General features: G+C 40.4%; 1 protein-coding gene across 2 annotated transcripts in view; it reads left to right on the top strand.

Annotated features, from left to right (window-relative positions):
- LOC135876406 (collagen alpha-1(XXI) chain-like) overlaps positions 1 to 27954 on the top strand; it is a 155937-nt gene that overhangs the window by 10005 nt on the left and 117978 nt on the right. The window contains exons 5-9 of one of the 2 annotated variants that reach the window (XM_065401601.1): positions 3076 to 3249; positions 17610 to 17687; positions 19416 to 19424; positions 22187 to 22270; positions 25771 to 25833. In XM_065401601.1, the coding sequence (XP_065257673.1) occupies positions 3076 to 3249; positions 17610 to 17687; positions 19416 to 19424; positions 22187 to 22270; positions 25771 to 25833 (408 nt within the window). The remainder of the gene's footprint in view (positions 1 to 3075; positions 3250 to 17609; positions 17688 to 19415; positions 19425 to 22186; positions 22271 to 25770; positions 25834 to 27954) is intronic. The other variant, XM_065401602.1, reaches the window with a different exon arrangement.

Genomic DNA, 27954 nt, shown 5'->3' with positions numbered 1-27954 from the left:
TTCTTCACCTTTGTTAAGATATACTAGCTCCTGAATTTGTAAATATTTGAAAATAGCTGGATGATGCCTCATACTACATGCTGGTGTTAGTTGAAAAAAATATTTTGTATTTATTACAAAGATAGCATCTCTGTCACTTAGTAAATGTATTTTGATAAAAAAATCTAGTTTTAGAGGTGGATTTTGCTCCTGTATTTGTAGAGCAATGGTTTTCAGCCTTTTTTCATTTGCGGGCCCCTAAAAAATTTTGAATGGAGGTGCAGGTCCCTTTGTAAATCTTAGATATAACCTGCAGATCCCCAGGGATCCGCGGACCACAGGTTGAAAACCACAGTTCTATGGTAGCAACAACCTTTTGTGGACCCCTTAGACATTGTTCGCAGACCCACAGGAGTCCATGGACCACAGGTTCAAAACCACCGTGGTAGAGGTTTCAAATTCATTAATTATTTTCCATTTATTTATTTATTTTATTTTTTTATTAAAATAATTGTTTTCTAGTAGATTGGTTAGAAACTTGTGAATTTCAGTGCAACCTGGTTTATCCAATTCTGTGTCCAGTGAAAACATCCTCATCTGGTTGTTTTTTTTTTTTTAATTTGAATAATAGACAATCTGCACTAAATTTATTAGAACCCTCCAAGGACTTTGGAGTCCCAGAAACATTTTAAATAAACAAAGTTGTACTTTACTGGTACCTAAAATATTGGATTGGATATGAATGCTCATAAGAATAAATAGGAAATAGTCTCTGGAGATCTTCTCTGATTCTCCAGAGAGAGTAACCATTTCTGTGATCCCCCATGGCAAAATTAAGTTTAATTCTTGACCATCATTATTTGAAATGGTTTACTCATTCCATTTCTTAGACGACAAATAGCACATGCTAAGGAACACCATGTAAACAAAGGTGCCAGCTGGAGTCTTAGCAGAGATCGCATTAAACTTTTAATATTGAAGAACCTTCTTACTTTAGAGGTGGGGAAGACAGCATTGCCATGCCAGAGTTGTAACAGTTTTGTAGGTGAATAGGTGGCTTCAGGGCTGTTAATCCAACATTTTTCTTTTACAATTAAATTTGCTTTAAAATGTTGTGTGTTCATTGGATATCTTTTCTGATCAATTTTAAAAACCACAAGTGAAAAGCAATTCTGAGTTTTGAAAAATAGTAGGGCTGTTGAGTAATTGCATTTAACTCTGTTATAAAAAATATAATTAATCGTTATTAAAAAAATTAATCATGACTAATCACACTGTTAAACAATAGAATACCAATTGAAATTTATTGAATATTTTGGATGTTTTCTACATTTTCAAATATATTGATTTCTGTTACAACACAGAATACAAAGTGTACAGTGCTCACTTCATATTATTACTTTTTATTACAAATATTTGCACTGTAAAAATGATAAAAGAAATAGTATTTTTCAATTCACCTCATAAAAGTACTGTAGTGCAATCTCTTTATCACGAAAGTGTAACTTACAAATGTAGATTTTTTTTTTGTTACATAACTGCACTCAAAAACAAAACAATGTAAAACTTTAGAGCCTACAAGTCCACTCAGTCTTACTTCTTGTTCAGCCAATTGCTAAGACAAACAAGTTTGTTTACATTTACGGGAGATACTCTTGCCTGCTTCTTATTTACAGTGTCACCTGAAATTGAGAACAGATGTTCGCATAGCACTTTTCTAGCCAGAGTTGCAAGGTATTTACGTGCCACATATACTAAACATTCGTATGCCCCTTCATGGTTCAGCCACCATTCCAGAGGACATGCTTCCATGCTGATGATGCTCATTAATAAAAATAACGCATTAATTAAATTTGTGACTGAACTCCTTGGGGGAGAATTGTATGTCTCCTGTTCTGTTTTACCCTCATTCTGCCATGTATTTCATAAAGCAGTCTCGGATGATGACTCAGCACACATTCATTTTAAGAACATTTTCACAGCAGATTTGACAATTGGCTGAAGTAAGACTGAGTTGACTTGTAGGTTCTAAAGTTTTATATTGTTTTATTTTTGAAAGCAGTTATTTTTGGTACATAATTCTACATTTGTAAGTTCAACTTTCATGATAAAGAGATTGCACTGCAGTACTTGTATTAGGTGAATTGAAAAATACTATTTCTTTTGTTTTATCATTTTTACAGTGCAAATATTTGTAATAAAAAATAAATATAAAGTGAGCACTGTACACTTTGTATTCTGTATTGTAATTGAAATCAATATATTTGAACATGTAGATAACATCCAAAAATATTTAAATAAATGGTATTCTATTACTGTTTAGCAGCGCGATTAATCGTGCAATTAATCGTGGTTAATTTTTTAATTGCTTTACAGCCCTAACAAATAGTCATTTATTTTCTTTACATTTGTTTTTTCAGCTTAGTATCCTCAAGCTGAACAGTAGTAATACTTATATAGTGCTTTACATATTCAAACTCCGGCAGAGCAGTAGTTTTGTGAATGCCAGTGGTGCCTAATTGTTGGATTTAGGTACCTAAATTTGCAGTCAGGCACCTAAGTCCCTTTGGGAATCTAGCCCTTAGGCTACTAAGTCCTATTGTCCTTTAATGAGATTTAGGGTCCTGAGTGAATGAAAATGGGATTTAAGCTCTTATGAATATTTTACCCATGGTCTTTATCATCTTGGCTAGCTCACTGCTTAACAGGATTCCTCTATGAATTTTTGCAAATGTGGGGCTCCCTCCCTCTCTCTCTCTCTCTCTTTATATCCAGCGTAGTGAAGTATGGGAAAGTGACCTTTTTTTAAAAAAAGGTTCAAAACTATTAGTTATTTTTAAATGGCTTAGCAGAATCTTGATTAAAGGTAAAATAAAGGTGATCTTGTGACATTTTGATTTTTTTCTATCATTTGTCTTTTGCATTTTTTTTTTTTGCTCTGACACAGCCATGACCTTTGCTGTATTTTGCCATCACAAACAACCAGTCTTATTAATAGATAAAAACAAGTGGATAAATAGTTGAGATCAAATTTCATAATTCTTTAAATTTAGGAAATTATATTTTAAAGTCCTCTTATTTTCTCCATTTTCTTAGACATTGTTTGACGAAGGCTGGCATCAGATTCGTCTCTTGGTAACAGAAGCACATGTAACTTTGTATATAGATGATCAAGAAACTGAAATGAAGCCATTACATCCTGTTTTAGGTATCTACATCAGTGGACTAACCCAAATAGGGAAATACCCTGGGAAAGAGGAAACTGTACAGGTGAGTCTAGAATATTGTCGGATGTAACATAGTTTGACACTATACCAGTTCAGTAGTACTGCAATCATTAATCTTTTACCTAGTATTTCATTGCAGCCTTCTATTTCGATGGGGTTATACTTTCTAATATAATTCCTTCTGGGCTGACAATTTGAGATACATTTTAGCTAGTAATTAAAGAGAGATAGTCAACATTAAAAAAAGTCACATTTTGGTCTGAATTTCTTTTTCACCACAGCTATTGTAAGTAATACCTAACACTGCAGTAAGTGAAAGAGATTAGGGGAAAATATTTGTCTCCTTCTTCAGGTTGCTTAATTTACATGTTTGACAATATATGTGTATAGTCAGTTTCACTTTTCCCTCTGTATTGGCAGTTGTCCCTGATGTTTGTTCAGGTCTTTCACACAGCAACGATGTAGAGAACATCATTCTTGCCATAATGGCATTCTTGAGTACCCAAGAAGAATTATGTTACAGTAAAATGAACAGTTTGTTAAAGCAATGTCTTGGCAATAAACATTATTTAAAACTACTGGACTCTAAGGGCAGGGGAAGAATGTTTTTTGATGCAGTAATAAACAAATGAAATAACAGAGATGAAAGTTCTGTATATGCTATTCATACAGCAGTATATAGTGCTTCTCTTTCATGTCATCATGGTTTGGAGGGCTCTGAAATGCTTATTCTGTAATTAAGGTTGTGACGGGTTGGATCACAGAAACCTCCTTGGGAGCTGCCACCCGATGTGCCAAGACTACTTCTGCCTCTGCTTTCCTGCCCTGTCAGCTTAGGACTTCAGTGCCCTGCCTGGTTTGAGCCAGACTCGCTACAAACCTAGACCCAGGTCTGAATCACGTCCCCTAACAGCTGTAGGGTTACCTGAAAGCAGCTAGCAGAAGTGTTCTTGTCTTTAACACTCAGATGCCCAACTCCCAATGGGGTCTAAACCCAAATAAATCCGTTTTACCCTGTATAAAGCTTATACAGGGTAAACTCATAAATTGTTCACCCTCTATAACACTGATAGAGAGAGATGCACGCTGTTTGCCCACCCAGGTATTAACACATACTCTGAGTTAATTAATAAGTAAAAAGTGATTTTATTAAATACAGAAAGTAGGATTTAAGTGGTTCCAAGTAGTAAGAGACAGAACAAAGTAAGTCACCAAGCAAAATAAAATAAAACACGCACATCTATGTCTAATCAAACTGAATACAGATAAGATCCTCACCCGTTTCAGAATGCTCCCTTTTACAGACTAATCTCCTTTTAGCATGGGTCCAGCAATCACTCACACCTCTTGCAGTCACTGTCCTTTGTTCCAGTTTCTTTCAGGTATCCTGGGGGGTGGAGAGGCTCTCTTTAGCCAGCTGAAGACCAAATGAAGGGGTCTCCCATGGGCTTAAATAGACTTTCTCTTGTGGGTGGAGACCCCCCTCCTCACTCCTATGCAAAGTCCAGCTCCAAGATGGAGTTCTGGAGTCACCTGGGCAAGTCACATGTCCATGCATGACTCACAGTTTCTTACCAGGTAGTAGCCATAGGTCACATGCTATCTTGAAGGTCCTCAAGTAGACGTCTTATGTGGATTGGAGCATTCCAAGATTCATTGTCCTTTAAGTGTTTCTTGATTAGGTACTTAATTTCAACATTCCTTTCTCCAGGAACTGACCAAATTCTCTACTAAGGATATTTAGAAATCAAGCCAGTACACAGCCAATATTCATAACTTCCAATACAAAAATGATACATGAATACAGATAGGATTAATAGATTCAGTAGATCATAACCTTTACATAGATATGCTACATGGAATATGTAGCATAGCACATATTCCAGTTATGTCATATATATTCATAAGCATATTTCCATAAAGCATTATGGGGTACGGCGTCACAAAGGTGTTCCCAAATGTAGTGCTACTGAAACTTAATCCACTGGTATTCCACTTTGAGTCAGGACATCCAGGGGACTTGCTTGGCAGGAGCAGGAGCAGGCAGAGGCTGGAGCAGGCAGCTGGTAGTATCTTCGACGATGTAGTGATGTTGAGCAGAGTGGAACGGCTGCTTTCATTAGGAGGCTATACACCTGCTTTGGGATCACCTGGTTAGACCCTTGCTTGTGGATTGGGTGGTCCCTTAAGACTCTCAGGGAATTACCTTAGATGACTCATGAGGCTCAGAACATCCTTCACAGTACCCCCCCTGAAAAAGATGCCTGCCAGGTGTCCTTCAACCTGATTTATCACGGTGTGACTGATGGAATTCTCAAAGTAGGGTGTGTGTGTGTGTGTATGTTGTTAGTCGGCTTCCACCAATGATAAGCCACCCCATTACCCTCCCAATCAACAGGATACATGAGCTTCCCCTGGCGAACTTTGGATCTACTTCACCAGGTACTCCTGGACAGTGATGGGTGGAGGTGGTTGCTGAACTCATCTGGGAAAGGAGTTGTTGATATGGTCTTTCAGAGGGGTGATGGGACATTGAGTATGTTTTCATCATCTTGGGAAGTTGGAGTTTGAAGGCTACAGGATTGATCTGCTGGATGACCCAAAATGGGCCAAGTATCGGTTATCTAACTTTTGTGAAGGTTGGGGAGAGCCAATGTGCTATGTGAAGAGCCATTCTTTATCTCCAACTATGATATGAGGGTTCCCTTGTTTGTAATCCCCTATGACCAATTCTAGGTGGACTTTCAACTCCTTGACGCGGTGCACATGTTCGACTAGATTGAAGGCTCTGGGTACATGTGAGACTTGTGGCATGGGTGGGTGGAACTGGGAGTGGAAACCTTGTTGGCATAAAAAGGATGGTGGTGGTTTGATCTCTGGGGAGAGTTGTTATATGCAAATTTGGCAAAAGGGAGGAGTGAAACCCAGTCATTCTAATGGTAATGATAAAGCAACAGAGGTATTGCTCAAGAATTTGAATAATTCATTTCATCTATCCATCAGCCTGGGGTTGATAAGCCAAGGAGACCTGTAGATCCACATATAGGAACTTGAACAGCTCTCTCCAGAAATGTGAAATTAACTGCAGTCCTTGATCAGATGTAATGTTAGATGGTAGACCAGGGAGTTTGAATACATGGTTGAAAAACAGTTGGGCTGTGACTGCTGCAGTGGAAATATGAATGCCTGGCACAAAATGGGACATTTTTGTAAGTAGGTTGACAAAAACTAGCACAGTTGTGTGGCCCTGGTAATTGGGAAGGTAAATGATAAAGTCCACGGAGATGGATGACCACGATTGAGATGGAATTGGCAGTGGAATCAAAGTGCCCAGGGGTTTGGTGCAGGGAGTCTTCATTCAAGTGCACGTGTCACAGGAGTTGATATAGGACTACATGAAAACATGCATATTTGGCCATCTGAGATTTCAAGAGCCTCAGCGTTTTCCGGGGGGCCGAAATGACCAACCGTAGTGAATCATAACATAGCCAGAGTATTGCTAGATGTGGCTGACTGTTTGAGGTATAAATCCAGTATTTTAATAAGAGGATCCCTTTTTTGACTGAGAATATTGAGTCAGAAGCTAGATCTGTACCAGTTGCCATAATTTTCACTGCAAATGGATCGAAGAATATGAGGGACTTCATGAGAGACAGCAAGTTGTTCATGGTGACATTGGCAAAATGGCAGGTTTACCATTCCTGGCATCGGGCAATAGGTTACAGTGTAATTGAACCTGGAAAAAAGGGACTGACAGATATGGTGTTGATTGAGAGATTTACAGTCACGGGTACTCTGAGTACTTGTGATCCATATATACCTGGACTGGGAAACGTGCACCTTCCAGGTGATGGTGCTATTCTTTAAAAGTGGCCTTGATGGCCAGCAGTTCTTTGTTACAGATTTCATAGTTTTGCTCCACAGGCATCAGTTTACGGGGATAAAATGCGCAAGGACGAAGAGCTCCCTGAAGCCTATGCCACTGTATTGAAACTGTCCCAATCACATAATTGGAAGCAACTTCTTCGACAACAAAGGCTTTTGCCAGGTCTGGATATAACAAGATGGATGCTGATCCTAATGGTGTCAAGTATCGGGGGTAGCCGTGTTAGTCTGTATCTACAAAAACAACAAGGAGTCTGGTGGCACCTTAAAGACTAACAGATTTATTTGGGCATAAGCTTTCGTGGGTAAAAACCTCACTTCTTCAGATGCATAGAGTGAAAGTTACAGAGGCAGGCATTATATACTGACACATGGAGAGCAGGGAGTTACTTCGCAAGTGGAGAACCAGTGTTGACAGGGCCAATTCAATCAGGGTGGATGTAGTCCACTCCCAATAATAGATGAGGAGGTGTCAATTCCAGGAGAGGAAAAGCTGCTTCTGTAATGAGCCAGCCACTCCCAGTCCCTATTCAAGCCCAGATTAATGGTGTTAAATTTGCAAATGAATTTTAGTTCTGCTGTTTCCGAAGTTTTTTTGTTCAATGATAGTGACTTTTAAATCTGTAATAGAATGACCAGGGAGATTGAAGTGTTCACTTACTGGCTTATGTATGTTACCATTCCTGATGTCTGATTTGTGTCCATTTATTCTTTTGCGGAGGGACTGTCCGGTTTGGCCAATGTACATGGCAGAGGGGCATTGCTGGCACATGATGGCATATATAACATTAGTGGATGTGCAGGTGAATGAGCCCTTGATGGTGTGGCTGATGTGGTTGGGTCCTCTGATGGTGTCGCCGGAGTAGATATGGGGACAGAGTAGGCAACGAGGTTTGCTACAGGGATTGGTTCCTGGGTTGGTGTTTCTGTGGTGTGGTGTGTAGTTGCTGGTGAGTATTTGCTTCAGGTTGGGGGGTTGTCTGTAAGCGAGGACTGGCCTGCCTCCCAAGGTCTGTGAGAGTGAGGGATCATTTTCCAGAATGGGTTGTAGATCGTGGATAATGCGCTGGAGAGGTTTTAGCTGGGGGCTGTATGTGATGGCCAGTGGTGTTCTGTTATTGTCCTTGTTGGGCCTGTCCTGTAGTAGGTGATTTCTGGGTACCTGTCTTGCTCTGTCAATCTGTTTCCTCACTTCCCCAGGTGGGTATTGTAGTCTTACAAATGCTTGATAAAGATCTTGTAGGTGTTTGTCTCTGTCTGAGGGGTTGGAGCAAATTCAGTTGTATCTTAGGGCTTGGCTGTAGACAATGGATCGTGTGATGGGTCTTGGATGGAAGCTGGAGGCGTGTAGGTACGTATAGCGGTCAGTAGGTTTCCGGTATAGGGTGGTGTTTATGTGACCATCACTTATTTGCACTGTAGTGTCCAGGAAGTGGATCTCTTGTGTGGACTGGTCCAGGCTGAGGTTGATGGTGGGGTGGAAATTGATGAAGTCCAGGTGGAATTCTTCAACGGCTCCTTTCCGTGGGTCCATATGATGATGTCATCAATGTAGCGCAAGTAGAGGAGGGGCACTAGGGGACGAGAGCTGAGGAAGCGTTGTTCTAAGTCAGCCATAAAAATGTTGGCATACTGTGGGGCCATGCGGGTACCCATAGCAGTGCCACTGACTTGAAGGTATAAGTTGTCCCCAAATCTGAAGTGGTTGTGGGTGAGGACAAAGTCACAAAGCTCAGCCACCAGGCGTGCTGTGGCCTCATCAGGGATACTGTTCCTGACAGCTTGTAGTCCATCCTCATGTGGAATATTGGTGTAAAGTGCTTCTACATCCATGGTGGCCAGGATGGTGTTTTCAGGAAGAACACCAATGCACTGTAGTTTCCTCAGGAAGTCCGTGGTGTCTCGAAGATAGCTGGGAGTGCTGGTAGCGTAGGGTCTGAGGAGAGAGTCCAAATAGCCAGATAATCCTGCTGTAAGAGTGCCAATGCCTGAGATGATGGGGCGTCCAGGGTTTCCGGGTTTATGGATCTTGGGTAGCAGATAGAATACCCCTAGTCGGGGTTCTGGGGGTGTGTCCATGTAGATTTGTTCCCGTACTGTAGCTGGGAATTTCTTGAGCAGATGGTGTAGTTTCTTTTGGTATTCCTCAGAGGATAGTGGCCTGTAGACTGTGGTCTTGGAGAGTTGCCTGGCAGCCTCCTGTTCATAATCCGACCTGTTCATTATGACTACAGCACCTCCTTTGTCAGCCCCTTTGATGATAATGTCAGAGTTGTTTCTGAGGCTGTGGATGGCATTGCGTTCTGTACGGCTGAGGTTATGGGACAAATGATGTTGTTTGTCCACGATTTCAGCCTGTGCACGTCTGCGGAAGCACTCTATGTAGAGGTCCAGTCTGTCATTTTGACCGTCAGGAGGAGTCCATGCAGAGTTCTTCTTCTTGTAGTGTTGGTAGGAGGGTTCCTGTGGGTCAGTGCACTGTTCAGTGGTGCGCTGAAAATATTCCTTGAGTCGGAGACGACGAAAGTAGGCTTCCAGATCACCGCAGAACTGTATCGTGTTCGTGGGGATGGTGGGACAGAAAGAGAGTCCCCGAGATAGCCCAGCAGAAGAGTCTGTCCTAAGTGTGTGGTTGGAAAGATTGACAATGTTGTTAGATGAGTTGAGGGTACCACTGTTGTAGCCCCCTGTGGCAGGTAGGAGTTTAGATAGCTTACTGTCCTTTTTCCTCTGTAGAGAAGTGAAGTGTGCATTGTAAATGGCTTGTCTCTTTTTTGTAAAGTCCAGCCACGTGGAAGTTTGTGTGGAAGGTTGGTATTGTATGAGAGTCTCCAGTTCTGAGAGCTCATTCTCATGTCTGTCTGTATCTGTGTTATCAGGAATGGTAACATACATAAGCCAGTAAGTGAACACTTCAATCTCCCTGATCATTCTATTACAGATTTAGAATACTAACTAACTAACACCCCCCCCCCCCCTACAGATTAAGTCACTATCATTGAACAAAAAAACTTGAGAAACAGACTTCAAAGAGAAACAGCAGAACTAAAATTCATTTGCAAATTTAACACCATTAATCTGGGCTTGAATAGGGACTGGGAGTGGCTGGCTCATTACAGAAGCAGCTTTTCCTCTCCTGGAATTGACACCTCCTCATCTATTATTGGGAGTGGACTACATCCACCCTGATTGAATTGGCCCTGTCAACACTGGTTCTCCACTTGCGAAGTAACTCCCTGCTCTCCATGTGTCAGTATATAATGCCTGCCTCTGTAACTTTCACTCTATGCATCTGAAGAAGTGAGGTTTTTACCCACGAAAGCTTATGCCCAAATACATCTGTTAGTCTTTAAGGTGCCACCAGACTCCTTGTTGTTTTTGCTGATCCTAATGAAATACAATTGTAAATAATGTTAAAAAGGCAACTATAGAACTAAATGATTATGGCTTATTCACCAAAAACACTTTAATATGCTGGTTCTCACATAGGCTAATGGTAATAGGCCTCATAAATGCTGACTGCTGTTGAAAATGTAGGTCCCTTAATGCTACATTAGCTCATATGATTTGGAAGTGTCCCTGTATTAAGAATTTCTGGTATGAGGTGGGTCAAAGCACCAGTTGCCTACAGGATGCTAAATTGGAGCTCTACCCCTTAGGTTTCATTCTTGGATGTATTCCTGAAAATTACCTGGTAACAACATGCAGCTTTGGTTACTAAAAAATTAATCCTACAAAAATGGAAAAGTCAATTCTCACCAAATATTGATGCCTGGCTCAATGATATGGTTGACCTTGCAGCTAACTAATGATTGGCATTCCATAGAAAGGGAAAGCATGAAAAATTCAAAGCCATTTGGACTGTTTTTTGAGAGGTCTATGATTAATGTAGATCCTGAATAGTTATGTTGCTTCCCTTCCCTTCCATTTATCCTAACCCTATTTACTTACTTTATATATTTTGATGAATCTAGTATTTTGGTGTATTGTATTTGGAAAAAATTAATAAGAAATTATAAATAAAAAATAGGTGCTGATGTAAGTACTTCCTTTAACTAATCAAAGGTGGACTGGGCTTCTGGTATCCAAGCAAATATAGTATTCTTCCGGAGCAGCCGGGCAATTGGGGTCACCACCTTCAAACATCCCCTGATGAACTGCCAGTAAAAGTTGGAAGACTCCAGGAAACACTGGACATCATGGACATTCTTTGGGCTGCCCATTCCATGACTGTGGACAATCTTCAGGGGTCGGTTGGGAGAAATGACATAGCCAACGAATCAGAGGGGTAGCCGTGTTAGTCTGAATCTGTAAAAAGCAACAGAGGGTCCTGTGGCACCTTTAAGACTAACAGAAGTCTTAAAGGTGCCACAGGACCCTCTGTTGCTTATAGCCAAATAAGTCGACAAAAAGGCGATCAAATTCGCACTTCTGGGGTTTCCCGAACAGGCCATTTGCTCAGATATGCTTGTGCACAAGGTGGATGTGTTGGTCATGAAGGACTTGATTTTTTGAGAAGGAGAGGATGTCATCCAGGTAGATCACCATGAACTGGTCTAAAATATCCCTAAAAATGTCATTGACAAAGTGCTCGAACATGGCTGGGTCACTGGAGAGACTGAAAGGCATAACTAGGTACTCAAAATTTCCATGACGTGCAAAACACAGTTTTCCATTTGTTGCCCTATTGTCCTGATGCAGACTAGATTGTAAGTGTCAAGAAGATCGAGCTTGATAAATACCTTGGCAGCACCAACCCCTTTCAACAGCCTGCTGATCCAGGGCTAGTGGTAACTGATCTTGATAGTGATTTTGTTCAATGCACAATAATCTACATAGAAACACAAGGAGCCATCCTTCTTAATGAACAAAATCAGGGCTCCAGTGGGAGACGTGGATGGAGAAATGAATTTTTTTGGAAGATTCTCATCAACATGTTCTCGTAAGGCCTTGAGTTCTGATTTCGATACAGAATAAATCCATCCGAATACAATTCTGGTGCCTGGCTGGAGGTTGATGGGGCCGTTGTAGGGTCTATGTGGGAGTAAGATATCAGCGTTTCTTTTATCAAATACATCAGCAAAATTTAGGTATTTTGGTACTGTTGTCTCCTTGAATCTGCTGAACACAGAAGGTAGTGGCCTTTTCCGTTCCTCCTCTTGTTTTCTGGGCATCTGACTCGGCTAGATGCAGTTGTTGGCAATAGCTTGCCTTGAATTGTAGCTCTTCCATCCTCCAAGAGATGTTTGGATCATGAACTGAGAGCCATGAAATGCTGAGCATAAACAGTAAGAGTGGCAAGCTGATTATATTGAGGGTATGTCTTCACTACCCTCCGGATCGGTGGGTAGCGATCGATCCAGCGGGGATCGATTTATCGTGTCTAGTCTAGACGCGATAAATTGACCCCCTTGCGCTCTCCCGTAGACTCCTATACTCCAGGGCCGCGAGAGGCGCAAGCAGAGTCGATGGGGGAGCGGCAGCAGTCAACTCACCGTGTTGAAGACACCGCAGTAAGTCGATCTAAGTACGTCAACTTCAGCTACGTTATTCACGTAGCTGAAGTTGTGTAACTTAGATCGATCCCCCCCAGTGTAGACCAGGGCTTAATTGCAGAGTTTCCTGACAGTCTTGACTTGGAGGGGCACAGTTTCATGCTACCATCAATTGGCTTCACGTGGTTTGGGGTGAGCGTCTTCTGCACTGGAAGTTGAGTAGCTTTGGTGAGCCCATCATCCATAAAATTACTAGAAGCACTGGAATCCATGAGCAAAAGCTGAGTGCAGCTCACTTCTAATCAGGATTAAGAGGTGGAGGAAGACCTGCATTGTGGAGGGTGACAGTTCGTGGCTGCCAAGATACAAGATAGCAGAAGAGGGGGCTCTTGTGGAGGACTCAATTTCTTGGTTACATCCAGCCACAACCTCTCTAACAGGGCTGGACGTGGTTGTTTTCTAAGGGTCTAGATTTAAGGGGGTACTCTGTAACTAAATCCACCATAAAATAGGGAAAGGTTGTTCTATCACCAATACTCCTTCTCCTGATCCATGAGGTGCCTTTGCGTCACATCAATCTGCATAGGCTCCTGTTATGGAATAATGCTTGAGGTCGGCTGGAATGGAGCAGGTCTAAGCTGGAGTTGTGGCTATGTCCTCTTCTTTTCTTGGCATCGCTTAGACAGATGGCTGTCGATCCAGATGCACAATTCAATACGAGTTCAGAATTGTGGGGGATTCGACCTGGGCCAATTAATCTTTTACGTTATCATTCAGACTCTGGTGGGAATGGTAGATCTGGGCTGACCCTCTCCATGCCATGTTGGCAACCAGATGCTGAAAGTGAGCAGCATATGCCGAGATAGGCTGACAGCCTTGTCTGAGAAACTGTCGAATGTTTCCAAAAAGCCATGGATGAACTCATCAAAATTAGTCAGCATTGGGCCCATCTGCTCCAGAAGCAGTGATTCTCAGTCTAGGGTTTCACCAGTCACCAGTCAATAAATGGATGATAAGCCCAACTTTGGTCTGGTCGTCAGGATACATTGTGGGACACGTCCAGAACAAAAGGTGGCACCGGTTAAGAAAACCATGGAACGTCTGGCAATTCCCATGAAATCTTTCTGGCAGTGGAACCTTTGGGCCATGTTTCAGAGGGACCATAGCTGGCGGTCCTGGAGGTACTGCAGATACTGGGATTTGTGAGCAGAGAGAGGCATTCTCCAGTTGCAGCTGGGCAAGTTGATCCTGAAGATGGTGGACCAACCATGCTAGGCGACCAGCCATTGCTTGAGCAGCAAGAGCAGGGGCAGTCTGTCAGCACTGCTGGGAGTATCCCCAAAAGCTGGGAGTATCCCCAAAAGGTAGCCATGTTGAGCAGAATGGGATGGCTCAGGCTCAGGGATGACTCAGGCTCAGAACACTCAGGGTATGTCTTTATTGCAGTTAAAAACCCACGGCTGGCCTGTGTCAGCTGACTTGGGCTTGCGGGGTTTGGGCTGCGGGGCTATAAAATTGCAGTGTAGATGTTCGGGCTCGGATTGGAGCCCAGGTTCTGGGACCCAGTGAGGGAGGAGTGTCCCAATGCGTGGCCTCCAGCCTGATCCAGGATGTCTACACTGCCGTATTATATCCCCATAGCTTGAGTCAGCAGACATGGGCCAGTCGCATGTTTTATTGCAATGTAGAGAAACCCTCAGGCTCACGAATGACTCATCAGACTCAGAACACTCATCACACTTTGCTTGCTGTCCCCACTGCATTTCCCCTGTATACAAACTTAAAGCTCAGCTGTTGCTCGGCACCCATTTGTTTGTGAACATTTTAGTCTCCATTCAAATTGGGTGTGTTCCAATCCCAGTCTTGCATAAATTGACCCGGTGCAGAATTTGGATTGCCTTAAAACCTATTGAATGAGAGGTGGGCAATTGTAGTACATTGGGACCCAATGCAGAAAATGGACCTTGGCTGTATTGCTAAAGGCTTGTTTCTGCCACCCTTACAGTGCTGCCAAATGTCATAAATATCATGGGACAGCACTGACATACCTGCCTACTTTCCAGCTATGATCTCACAAATGTAGCTGGGCTGCAAGCAAGGGAGCAGGGATTTCCTAACAACCATCTAGGTTTCCACAATTCTGGTTCTGGTCCATGACTGGGACTCCTAAGTGCCATGGCAATGCAAATAATAATAATAAACTTGATAGCTGCGCCCTTCCTCGTGCTGAGTAGACCAACTGACTGAAGGGGAAGGTGGTTGCTAATTGAAACAGCTGAGATGTTAAATTAGTGAAATGACAGTTGCCCTTCAAAATTGGGAACCATTTATCTAAAGAAAGGGTACCTGATCTCTTCTTGATACTTTCACATAATTTCCACTGACGTCAGAGGAATTACTTGTGCATATTGAGGAGAGAATAAAAGTTGCAAGCAGCTACTGTCCCATCATTGGTTTACAGGAAGCATAAAGCACATAATATATGAAGTTGTGTCCCTGCTGTGCTGCCTTTATCATGCTTGTAAATTGTTAATGTTTGATTCTAGTCTGCCAAAATAAAATATGGAAAAGCCTGTAAGTATTTTTGATCTATTTAAGGAATGTAAAACACCTTTTTTCAATAGCTATGTGCTACCACAAAAAAGTAAGCAAAATTTTGGCTTTATAAGTAATTGCTAGCAATAAAACTACAGTACATAAAGCGTTCCATATGTTTGCTAAATAAATTAAATCCAGTTGTTAATTTCTTATGATTTCTTGATTTATAACAGTGTGGTACGAGACATTACTAATTAGACTGAGAATAATAGCAGCAACTCTGGGAAATATTGAGTTACTTAAATTAGATTAATTTTTTTGGTTTCTTTGAAAGATATATTTTCTTTTGTTTTCTCTCAGCTGTTTAACTTCTTAAATCTTTTAATATAAACATTCAGACTTTTAAAAGATATATTGTGCTTTTCATCATCAGGGTGCTTGAACATACACCGAGATTAAAGCAGAGCCTTCTTACAGAATGTTACACAGGTCCTACTCACTGCTAGTGCGCCTCCTTGTGTCTAGGTCTGGGAATGTATCTCTTGCTGCATTGGGTACCCCCTTGCTGCTCATTGCTCACACTGTAACAGTCTCTCTTGTGATAACTCGGCCTTCTGGCCAGGTTCCCATTTAGTCCATCCCTTAAGGATTACGAAGTCCAGGAGGACATCTATCCAAATGCCATCACTGGAAAGGTGTTCAGCTCCTCCTTGGGCTCTGTGCTACTATAGCACTGGCTGGCAGGGGAACTCGGGCCCATCTGCTACACCAGGTTCGAGCCCAGGGACACTATAACCAGCAATCCAGGTCCTCAGTCCCTGCCCCTGTCGCTGTTTCCCTGGGCTTCTTCCCACAAAACCTCCCTGTCTTCTGTTTCCTGGTTCTGGGTTTCCACTGGAGCTTACTCTATTCCCCATGACTACTTCACCCCTCCTAGCTTCTTGCCAGACTCCTTACTCCAGGACAGGCTCCAAGGCCTTACTTTCCTCCTGTACTTCCTCCTCGTCCCTGATGACCTCCCTCATACCAGGGAGTTACTGAAAACTCTTTCCCCTGCAGCCCCATTCTACTCTCAGTTTCTTGGCTTTATGTTGGCCCAGCCCTTTCATAGGTGGCTTTATAGTGCTGGTCTAGTGGGGCTTCACTTTCACTTCACCGTGGCCCTCCTTCTCTGAGGTGACTCCAGCTGACCTAATTGGCCTCTCAAGCCCTCATTAACCCTGTTGAGGCTGGTGTGGGGCCACACCCCATCACAAATAAATTGTCTTGTTTTTAGACCTTTAGCAGTTCTCTGTCTGGGTATCCTGCATTTTACTTATTTTTGGGAATGCTTGAGACCTCTTTTTATAATCTCTTAAACAAATTTTAGGGAACTGCATGGTCTGTCTGTGAGTCAGTGTTCCCAATGAGATTTTGTTCGTGCTGTAAAATGGTTCTCTGCAAGAAAGACTGGATTGTGTTGCAGATTTCTTGTAGAATCTCAGACATTTATTTTTACTGGAATTAGAGATGGAAGAGATATAAAAGGTCATCTAATCCATCCTTCCTGCCAAATCAGTATTATTCCCTACATTACATTTGTATAGTCTTGTGCAATCTAGTTTTTAAAATAGCTTCAGGAATGGGGCTTCAACCACTTTCTTAAGAAGGCTGTTCCTTAGTTAATAAATGTCACTGCTAGGAAATGTTGCCTGAAATTAAGAAAAGATTTAGGAATGTGGAATTGTGTAAGACCCACTGCCTGAGAGATTTAAAAGTAGCCTGGAAGAAGCACTAGAATATACAGTAGGGAACAATTTTGCACTGCCAGAAAGATGGTCTTTATGACCTAAATGTTTTTTGTTTTCTATCTGTAATCACTGAGATTCTGTTTCTCAACATCATGACACATCTTGTTCTATAGAATAGTCAGTTTGGTGGAACATTGCTATATTAAAATCTATTATGAAAGACTAAATTGTGCATTTCATTTTTATTGACAATGTATTCTGAAAGCCTCTACTGAATGAAACCTATTGGATCTGAATCAGAAGTATGGGAAGGGAGGCTGATTTCACAATAATCTAGATATTATGGATAGTGGTACTGTACAGAGATAGAATAAGGGAAGATTTACCATAAACAGTTTAGTATATTGTGCTGTGCAGTCCTCATCCACAGCCAAAGACTCGGGACAATGATTTCTACTGTTTTGAAAAAAAAATTATTTTTTCCATAAGTAGTCCTGTTGCTTTTACCCATGAAATGTCAAAGTAATGTACACATCAGTCAGTGGGAGCAGTGTGGCTAAAATGCTATCACTAACTACATTCTGAAATTGTCAGACAACCTTACGTGACATGTATGACTTCAAATGGGTTTAAAGATTTGTTTGTTTATATAACTCAGACCATTTAAGGGAGAGTGTATTTTAAATTCATTGATGTAATCTCAAATGATTAACATTTAATTTCTCCTGAACAATGTATTTGGCTTTGACTTATAGTTTGATGTCCAGAAACTAAGAATCTACTGTGACCCAGAACAAAACAACCGAGAAACAGCTTGTGAAATCCCGGGATTTGTGAGTATGATTGATTAACTCTCCAGGATTGTTTGACATTTTATCCAAATAACTAAACACAGGGGCTATCTTAATAATGAGCTCTTAAAATAAACATTTCTGCATTTATTCAACTACTGTAAACAAATTCCTTCTGGAATTTGAGGAACTCATTCTATAATGTTTAAACAGGTAACAGCTACATGTATCTGGCATCTATCAACCTAGTTTTAGAACAAACATATTTTACAAGACTTTTGTATTTTCCTAGAAAGACACCCTTAAAGAGGTCTTAAAATGTTATTACTTACTTGACAGTGCAAATGTGAAATCAGTACGAAGTGAACTCTAAATCTTGTGTGACAAATGCTTTGAGATACTAAGTGCCTTGAGTTCTATTGATGAAAAGAGCTATCTACTTTAAGTGCAAAGTATTTTTATTACTACAGTCATCAGTAAATCCCCTAATCTCTAAAATCTATTATCTATTCAACAGGTTTCTAGGTTTTTAAATTAGAATTTCCTGTCAAAAGTATCCCCATTGAAGTTGGTGGCAAAACTCCAATTGACTTCAATGAGGCCTGGATTTCATCCAATGTGTTTTGGATGAGACAAAACTGAAGTCCTAATCAGTTCATGTCCAGGTTGTGGGGCTGAAGAGTGACCTAAAAGTGGCCCTGTCCTTACTTGGTTGGTTAGAGTTCATTCTATATTGAAATGTTAGTTGTTTGTAGAATGGTGCAGGGAAGTCTAAATCATGTGGGGCCAAATGTTGTAAAGAGTTCAGCTCCTATTTCAGAACCTTACTAACAGCTAGATTTACAGAACTGTGCCGTGTCTAGCAGCTGCCATTGTGACGCTTATAGTCATTTTTTTGAAAGAGCTCAACTCCTGCTTAGACACCAGATAAGTAGTTAAATTTTCAAAAGAGCTCAGCTTATTGGATACTGAGCTGTTTGGCAAGCCTGGCCATAGGTACTGAGCACTTTTGTACATCCAGCTCTTGTTTAGGTTCTTAAATGGGAGCTGAGCTTCAAAGTCTACAATAAATTTAAACGTACTGGATCTAATTCTTTCTATAAAGCTTTGTCAACTTGATTGCAAGATTGCATCATCTTGATATTTATAAATTGCTAATGGGATTCAGAAAATAAACAAATGCAAACCCACCCCATTCTGCATGATCAAATCCAGACAAAAAGATCCCTTTTTGCCAGTTTGGTTTCACTTGTTTTTGTCATAAATGAAATTCACATGTCACTGCACCTTCAGATTTTCACAGTGACATGTCAAAGGATGCATAGCACTGTGGCCATATCACTTTGGATTCTGATTGTGTCAGAGTTTGTAAGCTAAGCATGGTTGGGCTTGGTCGGCACTTGCATGAAGATCCTACTAAAGGTAATGGTGTGGTAATTCACTAAAGGAGACTACCCCATAATTTCTGATGTGCTAGGAGATTTCAGGATGTAACATTCTGTGCTATTACAGATACCAGAAAACTCATTGCAATTATACAGCCCATAGGCTAGTGTGTGGCTGCATCCTACACAGGCACAAAGGGAGGGAAGGGAAAATCAAGCTAATCCTCTCCACACCCTTGCATGGCCACACAGGATCTACCCAGGTCTTGAGTTAGGACATGAAGAGGGCAGGGACTTCACACCTGCTATTTGGGAACTGGTTATAAAAAATATATTTTCCTTTACAAATATTGCTACATTCTTAAACTGTTTCTTTTCATTTCAGAATGGAGAGGTAAGCTCAATCATAAACCACTCAATTTAAGGTAGTATTTACTTTTTTATAAACTCAGTATTAAGCCATCAGCTGGTAATGTGCAGTTGGTTTCGAGAGATGGAAAGTGGTTTGCAAAAAACTAAAAGCAATGGAATCCAGCTAATCAAAACTGTATTGTCAATGGGCAAATATTTTCAATTTGGGTGTCTAAAGTAAAACATCTAGTTCTAAATCCACAGGTGGGCACTGGATAAGTGGCCTGATTTTTGGAGGATCTGAGGACCAGTGGCTCCTATTGGCTTCAGTTCAATTGCAGTTGTTTTTGACACAAACTAGACTTATATTTCATAAATGAAATCTACCAATTTCACCCTGAGAGAATATTCTACTTGGAACCCTCTTTTAAAAGTCCGTGTTACACAACACCTTATAGATTAAGGTGCAATATATTATCTGGAATATGTAAATAATAAGTGCTCAATTCAATACTAAACCTCGTCTTGCACAGCTCAGAATGCAAACCCCACAACCTCAAGGTCAGGAGGGAGTTTTGACTGGACTGGCAGAAGAAAGTGTATTGGCTCCCTTTGCCCCATCCCTGGGAAGAGGCTAGCCAGGAGAGGGAAAGGCATCGCCTGATCTGGGGGCTGGGTTTGACCTTCAGCTTGAGCCCCCTCTCATGCCCAAGCAACTCAGGGGTAGTTCAGGTTCAAATTGTTATGACACAGCAGGTGGCAGGCATCCAGTACACGTACTTATCCCATAGGGGGTTCAGTTCTCTCATAAACTGGGGTTGGAAATGGGCTTAGGGGAAGGAATCCCCTAAAGAATGTAGGGAATGCGAATGGAGCTCCTAATGTCTGGTACAGTGAGGAGGCAACCGCTTCTCCACAGCTCCTTAACCTTCATGCAAGGGGAGGGTGGTGAAGTCCCAGCAATGGGCAGAAACCAGCTGTGGAAGGGTGGGGGCTAATGGCAGCGCTCCACCAGGTTGAAATGGTTAAGAAAGGAATCATGATCTGCATTGTACGTGTTTTTGCCAGCTAGTTCCCAGATATGTTAAGTCAATAAAGTTGTGGTCTAATTAAATCACATCCTTTGCATCATGTTTTTCTTCCTGTATGTATGGGACAATCTAAATCTTCAGGTTTTATGTAGCATTGTTTGAGCATTTACTCTATGGGAAACCAGATATGTTGTGTATTTTTTGTAATGCATTTGTTTTTCGTGTAAGGAATAATGAGTCTATTTTTCATTCAACTGAAACCAATTTTAAATGTTGTAAATCAGCTTACTTCTTTGGGGTTACTTCTGATTTTTATCAGTAGACGTCAGGGGAGACTCAGGCCCAATATTTTTAGGTAAAAAGTATGTTTTATAAGTGAGGGGGTATTTTCTGCAACCCTTATTCATGCACCCATAATTACTTGTGTGCACTAATGCAGTCACCATAGTTCATACATCACAAATTCTAGTCAATGTGATGCATATTTTGAATGTTGATTACTGAAAATACTCTAAAGATCACTATGAGATTGTTCTTAAATTTAATGAGGATGTAGACATAAATAGTCTTGTTTATAAATGGAACAGAGGAAAAAATATCAGCAGAGATGTCTGGAGCGAAGCCATCTCTATTTCATAACATAAACTTATTAGATGTTTCAGATGAAGTACTTTGATGTATCATAAATGAAAGCCAGAGTGGTGATGTGTAAAATTCTTTAACGGATTTTTTACTATTCTTTAATGATTCATGTAACTGGTGCTGGATGAATTCTGTAAAAACTATTTGTTAAAATTCATTTGCCTCTTATACGGATGTTTGGTTCAGTCACGGTCAGGCCCCTTTTTATTCAATATTTTTGAACATCCTTGTTAATGAATTTTTGTTTTCAGGAATATTTTTGGAATGGCCTTTCTTGGTATGAATACCCATAGTCACATGCTAACAATATAGCATTCACAACACGCGATTTGCTATAAGTCATTTGTTGTGTATTATCCTCTTTAAAAAGTTTCAGAAATAGTTATATGTGAATTAGTGATCATGTACATGTGAGAAAGATTGAATAGTTTAAAAGAATTTTTTTTGAAAATCTATCCTCTGAAAATTTTTTATTGAAACTATTTGGTGAATATTTATGAATAACAATTTCATTTTCAGAAATTGGGATCTTTTTGAATGATTCAAAAATGGAAAAGAGACTTCATTCATTAACTAATTTATTCCCCAAGAATAATTTGACCAGCTCTATTTGTAGCTGTAATTTCTTCAGAAAAGAACACACTTTAACTACAATAGAAATCTGTTTTTTTCTGAATGGTCTAAAAGCTATCAGGGTTTTGGAGAGGCGGGACAGGAATTCACGTCTGCAAAGTTGCTCAGGGACATGACTTAATATAATATAATATATGGAGATATACCTATCTCATAGAACTAGAAGGGACCTTGAAAGGTCATCAAGTCCAGTCTGCTGCCTTCACTAGCAGGCCTAATTTTTTTTGCCCCAGATCCCTAAATGGCCCCCTCAAGGATTGAACTCACAACCCTGTGTTTATCAGGCCTGTGCTCAAACCACGGAGCTATCCCTCCCCTTACCACTTGTATTCATTTAGGCAGGAGTTCTGATTAAACAAATGTTACATAACCTAGGGCTGTGCTGTATATGAAATAAAAATAAAGTCAGTCCTATATTTGGTCATGTTAATGCAGTTAATTGTAATATGTTGATTTATGGTTTTCCATGTATTTTGATGATCATTTTTATTTTTGGTAGTGTATGAATGGCCCTAGTGATGTAGGCTCCACGCCTTCTCCTTGTATATGTCCTCCAGGAAAACAAGGGCCTCCAGGCCCAAAAGTGAGTAGAGTTTTCTTTAATTTTCTTATTTTTAAAATCTGCATTTCGGTGGTGTTTTTACTTTCTATGTTATAAGGCCATTGTGTAAGGAAGAAGCCACACAGCGTCCAATTCTGCTCCCACTGAAGCCAGTGGGAGTTGCTGGTAGGTGCCATCTTGCAAGATCAGACTCTGACAGATGCAATTAATCGGCTACTGGTTCAATAACTCCTGATAAGCTAAATGTCATTTTAATTGTTTAAGAAAATTAGATGTTCATTTACACACAAATTTCATAGTTACTGTCCAGTAAATAATTTCACCCCCCTTACGATCATTTCAGTAATGAAATCCTAACATGGTTTGACATGGAAAAATCTGGTCATGGAGAAATGACAATTTCTCAACTTTTCTTAATTTGCAATTAATATTTAGAAATCTATTGGGGGCTGCTTTGGGTTTAGTTGACCTTTATAGCCTCTGTCCAGTGGTGAAGCAGCATTAAAGGCCAAGGTGAGGGTTAGAATCTGGCTTCAGATCTCTAATAGGACAGATCCAAACCTCAGTTGATAGCAAATCTGTCTTTTAGAATAAATGTGCTTGGAGGTGCTGTCTCAAAGGCCAGGAATAGAATCCAAGAATCCCTTTGCTAGTGCGTGTTGCATCAACCACTAGTGGCTTTTCCAAATTGAGGATAACAGCTACCAGTTACTCCATTACATCAAGTGTATGGGCATTTCCGCTGATGATCCATTTCAGCAGTTATTATCATTTCACATGATAGAATTTCTTGTTTTTTCTTTGCATTTTTAAACAAAACCTAGGTAAGTACTTACAAGAACAGTAAAACACTCAAAAGTTAGGAATTGACAGAATTAGGTGGCCCAGGCAATCTTAATTAGGCCCCCTGGTGCATATGCAAGCTTGAATTGCATGACTGTATACTAATTGTTCTAGCAGAAACCCTGCTTCATTCAGTTCACAACTGGATATTGAATGAGGCAGAGGACTGCAAGAAGAGAGGAATTTTTCTTGTGTTTAAGGCTCTGCATTAGGACCCAGTACAGTGAGAGTTTGTTCCTGGCTGTGTCACAGATTTCCCATGTCATGCTGGACAAGATTATCCTAACGTTTAGATACAAGGAAGCTGAACTAAGGTTGCACAGGCAACCCTAGGGCCCTACCAAATTCATGGTCCATTTTGGTCAATTTCACAGTTGTAGGATTTTAAAAATAGTAAATTTCATGATTTCAGCTTTTTAAATCTGAAATTTCACAGTGTTATAATTGTGGGGTCCTGACCCAAAAAGGAGTTGTGGGGGGGTCGCAAGGTTATTGTAGGGGGTGCTTGTGGTACTGCTACCCTTACTTCTGCACTGCTGCTGGCGGTGGCGCTGCCTTCAGAGCTGAGCAGCTGGAGAGTGGCAGCTGATGTCCGAGAGCCCAGCTCTGAAGGCAGAGCCACTGCCAGCAGCAGCACAGAAGGATGGCATGGTATGGTGTTGCCACCCTTGCTTCTGTGCTACTGCCTGCAGACCTGGGCCATCAGTTAGCAGCCTCCACTCTCCGGCTGCCCAACTCTGAAGGCAGCAGCGCAGAAGTAGGGTGGCATGGTATGGTATTGCCACCCTTACTTCTGTGCTGCTGCTGGCGGGGCGCTGCCTTCAGAGCTGGGTGCCTGGCCAGCGGCTGCTGCTCTCTGGCTGCCCAGCTCTGAAGTCAGCACAGAAATAAGGGTGGCAATACCATGACCCCCTAAAATAACTGTGTGACCCCCCTGCAACTCCCTTTTGGGTTAGGATCCCCAGTTTGAGAAACGTTGGTCTCCCCACAAAATCTGTATAGTATAGGGTAAAAGCACACAAAAGACCAGATTTCACAGTCCGTGATGTGTTTTAAATGGCCGTGAATTTGGTAGGGTGCTAATTATAGCATGTCCTAACTTTTGAGTGCTGGACTTTACAACCTTAACATTATTTCAATATTGTTTTTTACTTGTAATCTGAATATGCAGTAGTACCAAATAATTAGTGGCTTGTTATTTAAGACACTTTTTGCAACCCTCTGAATTTTTATATGGCTGTTTCTAAATCCACTTGTTTTCAATCCATTGTCTGTTATGTTATCTAATAACATTAGATGCTCTTTACAAAAAAACAATTTTGTTTTTGGTGGTATAACTACTAAGACCAAAATTTTCAAAGGTAGGTGTCTCAAGTTAGTCATTTAAATCCGCATTAGGCACCTAAATGATAGTGGCCTAATTTTCGAAGGAGCTGATGATCTGGAATTCCCAGTGGAGTCTGTTACTCTTAGCTCAGCACCTCTCAGTGTCAGACCACTTTTATTTAGGTCCCTAAATGTAGATTTAGTTGACTAACTTCAGAACATCAGTTTTAAAATATTTTTCAAAGGTGTGCTTATATTCTGTGACTTTGTATAAATGACATTATTGTGGGATTCTATATTCTTTGTCACTGAATTCAATATTAAACTTGCTCAATTTACATGTTGTTAAATGACTTCTCACAGTTCCAATTCAAAGTAGGCTTTAAGTCTCAATCTGTGATCTTCCTCTTCCTCTATCATCAGGAATTTACCCGGTAATTTTGCTGACAATGTGTGAGGCTGAACACAATCTGGTTTACTATTCCAGAACTGCATGTGCTCTGCAGTTCTTACAGTAGTAAACTATTGTTTGGAACCAAATCTTTGTTCCTTTATAGTCAATGGGAATTTTGCCATTGATGTTTGAGACAAAGGACCACGATCAGATCCTTTGTTGATAAATTAAACAGAGAGTGTTCAAATACAGTGAACTAATATATTGAGTAAGAATATTTTTGGTGGTTTTGCTTTCTGATCATAAAGATGGTCTAGTTATCTTTGGGAAACTGCAGTTTTCTTTTGCCTTTTTATGGGCCTGATCCAAACCACATTGAAATAGTTGGAAAGACTCCCACTGACTTCTGTATGCATTGGCTAGAGCTCTAAGAGGGGTTACAAAGGATAAGCACCTTGAGGCAGTAGCTGTTGATTAAAAGGTTTTAACCATGTCCATCTTAGCTGTTTCACTTTAATTAGAGCCAAACTCAATAAAAATCTGGCGTCAGGATAATCCTTGGTAGAGACCTACAGACAGATGAAGTTTGGTTCAGGGTGGTATTGACTAACATATTTTATAGAATTTTTTTACTTGTTTTTATTTCTACTGTTTTTTTTTCATGTTCTGTAACATCCTAAATATGGGATATTATGTACTATCCTTAGGGCCCAATCTTCCAAGCCCTACATAAGAAGTCAGTGGGAGTTTCCCCATAGGATCGGGCTCTTTGTATTATAGCAATTACTCTTCCAAAAAAATTATCTGGGCTTACAGCCAATGTTCTGTGGAACAATATTCCTTCAAGGCCTGAATTCCTGAAGCTCAGAAATATGCTTGGATAAAAGTTACTTTCAACTAATTGTAAACTTCTCTTTCATATGTCTTTGTGCTCTGATGTGTAACTTCTTCTCTACAGGGAGACCCTGGACAACCTGGGAATCATGGTTATCCTGGACAGCCTGGTCCAGATGGTAAGCCTGTGAGTACTAAAAACTTAGTCATATAAAGTACTGTAAATGCAAAACTAACGGTAAAGGAAAAAATCTTTAATATGTCGTGTTCTACAGCATTGTGAATTATAGGCTAAGCTGCATCAGAATTTAACAATTCTATGAACATTTTGATTGTTAGATTAAAAGCCATCAAATGATAGCATGAAACTAGAGACTTGCCTGAATGAAAACCCAGGATATGAACATCCCTAAATTTGTGGGACATTTGAATCCAAAGTTCAAATCTTGAACTGATCTCGTCATGAGACATGCGAGGATACAATGGCTTAAAGCAACAACCCAATAAGCAGTTTACTTTTTCTCAGTGTTAATATGGCCCTTATATTGTGCTCGAAAATGTTTGGGATTTTTCGTACAAGAGTATCCCAGAATTAGAATTAAAAACAGTACCCTGCTTTGAAATATATATATATTCCCACACACTGTAGTTTGTTTTTTAACTTACTATTGTTGGTTTATGAATGTATGTTTTATGAAAACAGTAGGTGAATGACAGCTGTTCCTAAAAAGAAAATGGCAAATTTGGTGATGGTCAGTTTGGTCTTTAGTTTTAGAATTATTTTTAAATTGTATTAAAAATCCCAAAGCAGTAAAGTAGCCTTAGGTTCCGTAAAAGAAATTAGAATTCTGATCGAAGTGGAAGCTTCTGAGAAGTTGACACCCAAGATCTTAATGCTCATTAAATGCATAGTGTTTACAGTTCATAGGTTTCATTCTGTGTTCCTGAGCCACTGGTGTGTGTGCCTAAGGTGTATTGGGAAGATAAAGGTGAAAGACTCAGAGACTTCGACCATCCAAATTCCTGTCCTAAGAGTGTAGACCCCAGTGTGGCTTCTTCTTTATTAGAGTTTGTTATAAAAAAATGCAAAAGACAGTGGAGGGCATTAAAAATAGTTTAATTTTAAAAAGAGAATAATTTCTCTGGAAGCTACTATGACGTGAAAAAATAATTATAGTGAAAGAAATGGAAGAAATCTGTGAGTGCATATACATGTACACAGACATACACACACATGCATTTCGACGTGCACATACCGCAGATACCTGTATTAGGGGTTGTTAATCTTTAATAATGTTTACCCTTTTGTTTTTACTGGGGCGGAGTAAATGATCAGCTCTAAATGGTTCCTTGGACATTAGGAAAGACTTGTTGATGTACATCACTAGCAACATACATATCTTAAATAATATGAATAACCATCAAACTGGAAGTGCAAATACTCAAACAGGACATGGAAGAAGATGGTGAAGGGCAGAGGTTAACTGGAATAAGCTTTCAGTTTTCAGTATAAATGAGTTGTCCTTTGGAAACTGGCATTGTAAGATGAAAACTGATGAAGAATATAAACTAAGGATAAGGCTATACTGCAATGTATTGAGTTTGCAGAAAATGTCTAGTGGGGGCACCACAGATCCAGTCTTATTTTAAAATCTTCCTTGTTGATGTGGTAGAGGAGGAAAAATCTGTTCATAGCATTTTCAGGTGGTTCAAATTGGAAGGAGTTGCAAATATCATTAAGGATGAAGATAAAAAGGGGACTTTAGAAAGATGGGCAAAAAAGGGGTGGGGGAAGTTGACTGCAGAGAAGGCTAATACAGTTTAAGCAGTGGCATCATGTCATGGAGATAATGTTCTACATTTTTGGTGAGACTGCAGCAGGAATATTGTGTTAAATTTCCACTGTATTATCAGAAATGGACAAACTGGAGAGAAGAGATGAGCAGTGAAGAACTAGACTGAGCCTTTCAGCTCAGCTCTGTATATGGGGCACTATGTAGCTGTGCCACCCCAGGAGAAGAACCAGGAAGAACCTGTGATTCAGAGTCACAACTCCTCTCCAAATTCCCTCTTGTTCTGGGAAGGTGAGGAGCAAGTAAAATTGCAAAAAATCCTTTAAAAGTGAGAGTCCTAGTTGTGTTTAGGGGCGATACAGTTGAGTCCTTAAGGTTCAAGTAATTTACCATAAATGATTGGGAAAAGGGGGTGAAAAGTGAGCCGGCAAAGTTTGCAGATAGTACAAAATTAGTCAAGATTGTTAAGTTCAAAGCTGACTGAGAAGAGTTACAAAGGGATTTCACAAAACTGA

Source organism: Emys orbicularis, chromosome 3 (genome assembly GCF_028017835.1).
Source record: "Emys orbicularis isolate rEmyOrb1 chromosome 3, rEmyOrb1.hap1, whole genome shotgun sequence".
Lineage (NCBI taxonomy): Eukaryota > Metazoa > Chordata > Testudines > Emydidae > Emys > Emys orbicularis.
This window is presented reverse-complemented; position numbering and strand designations above follow the sequence as displayed.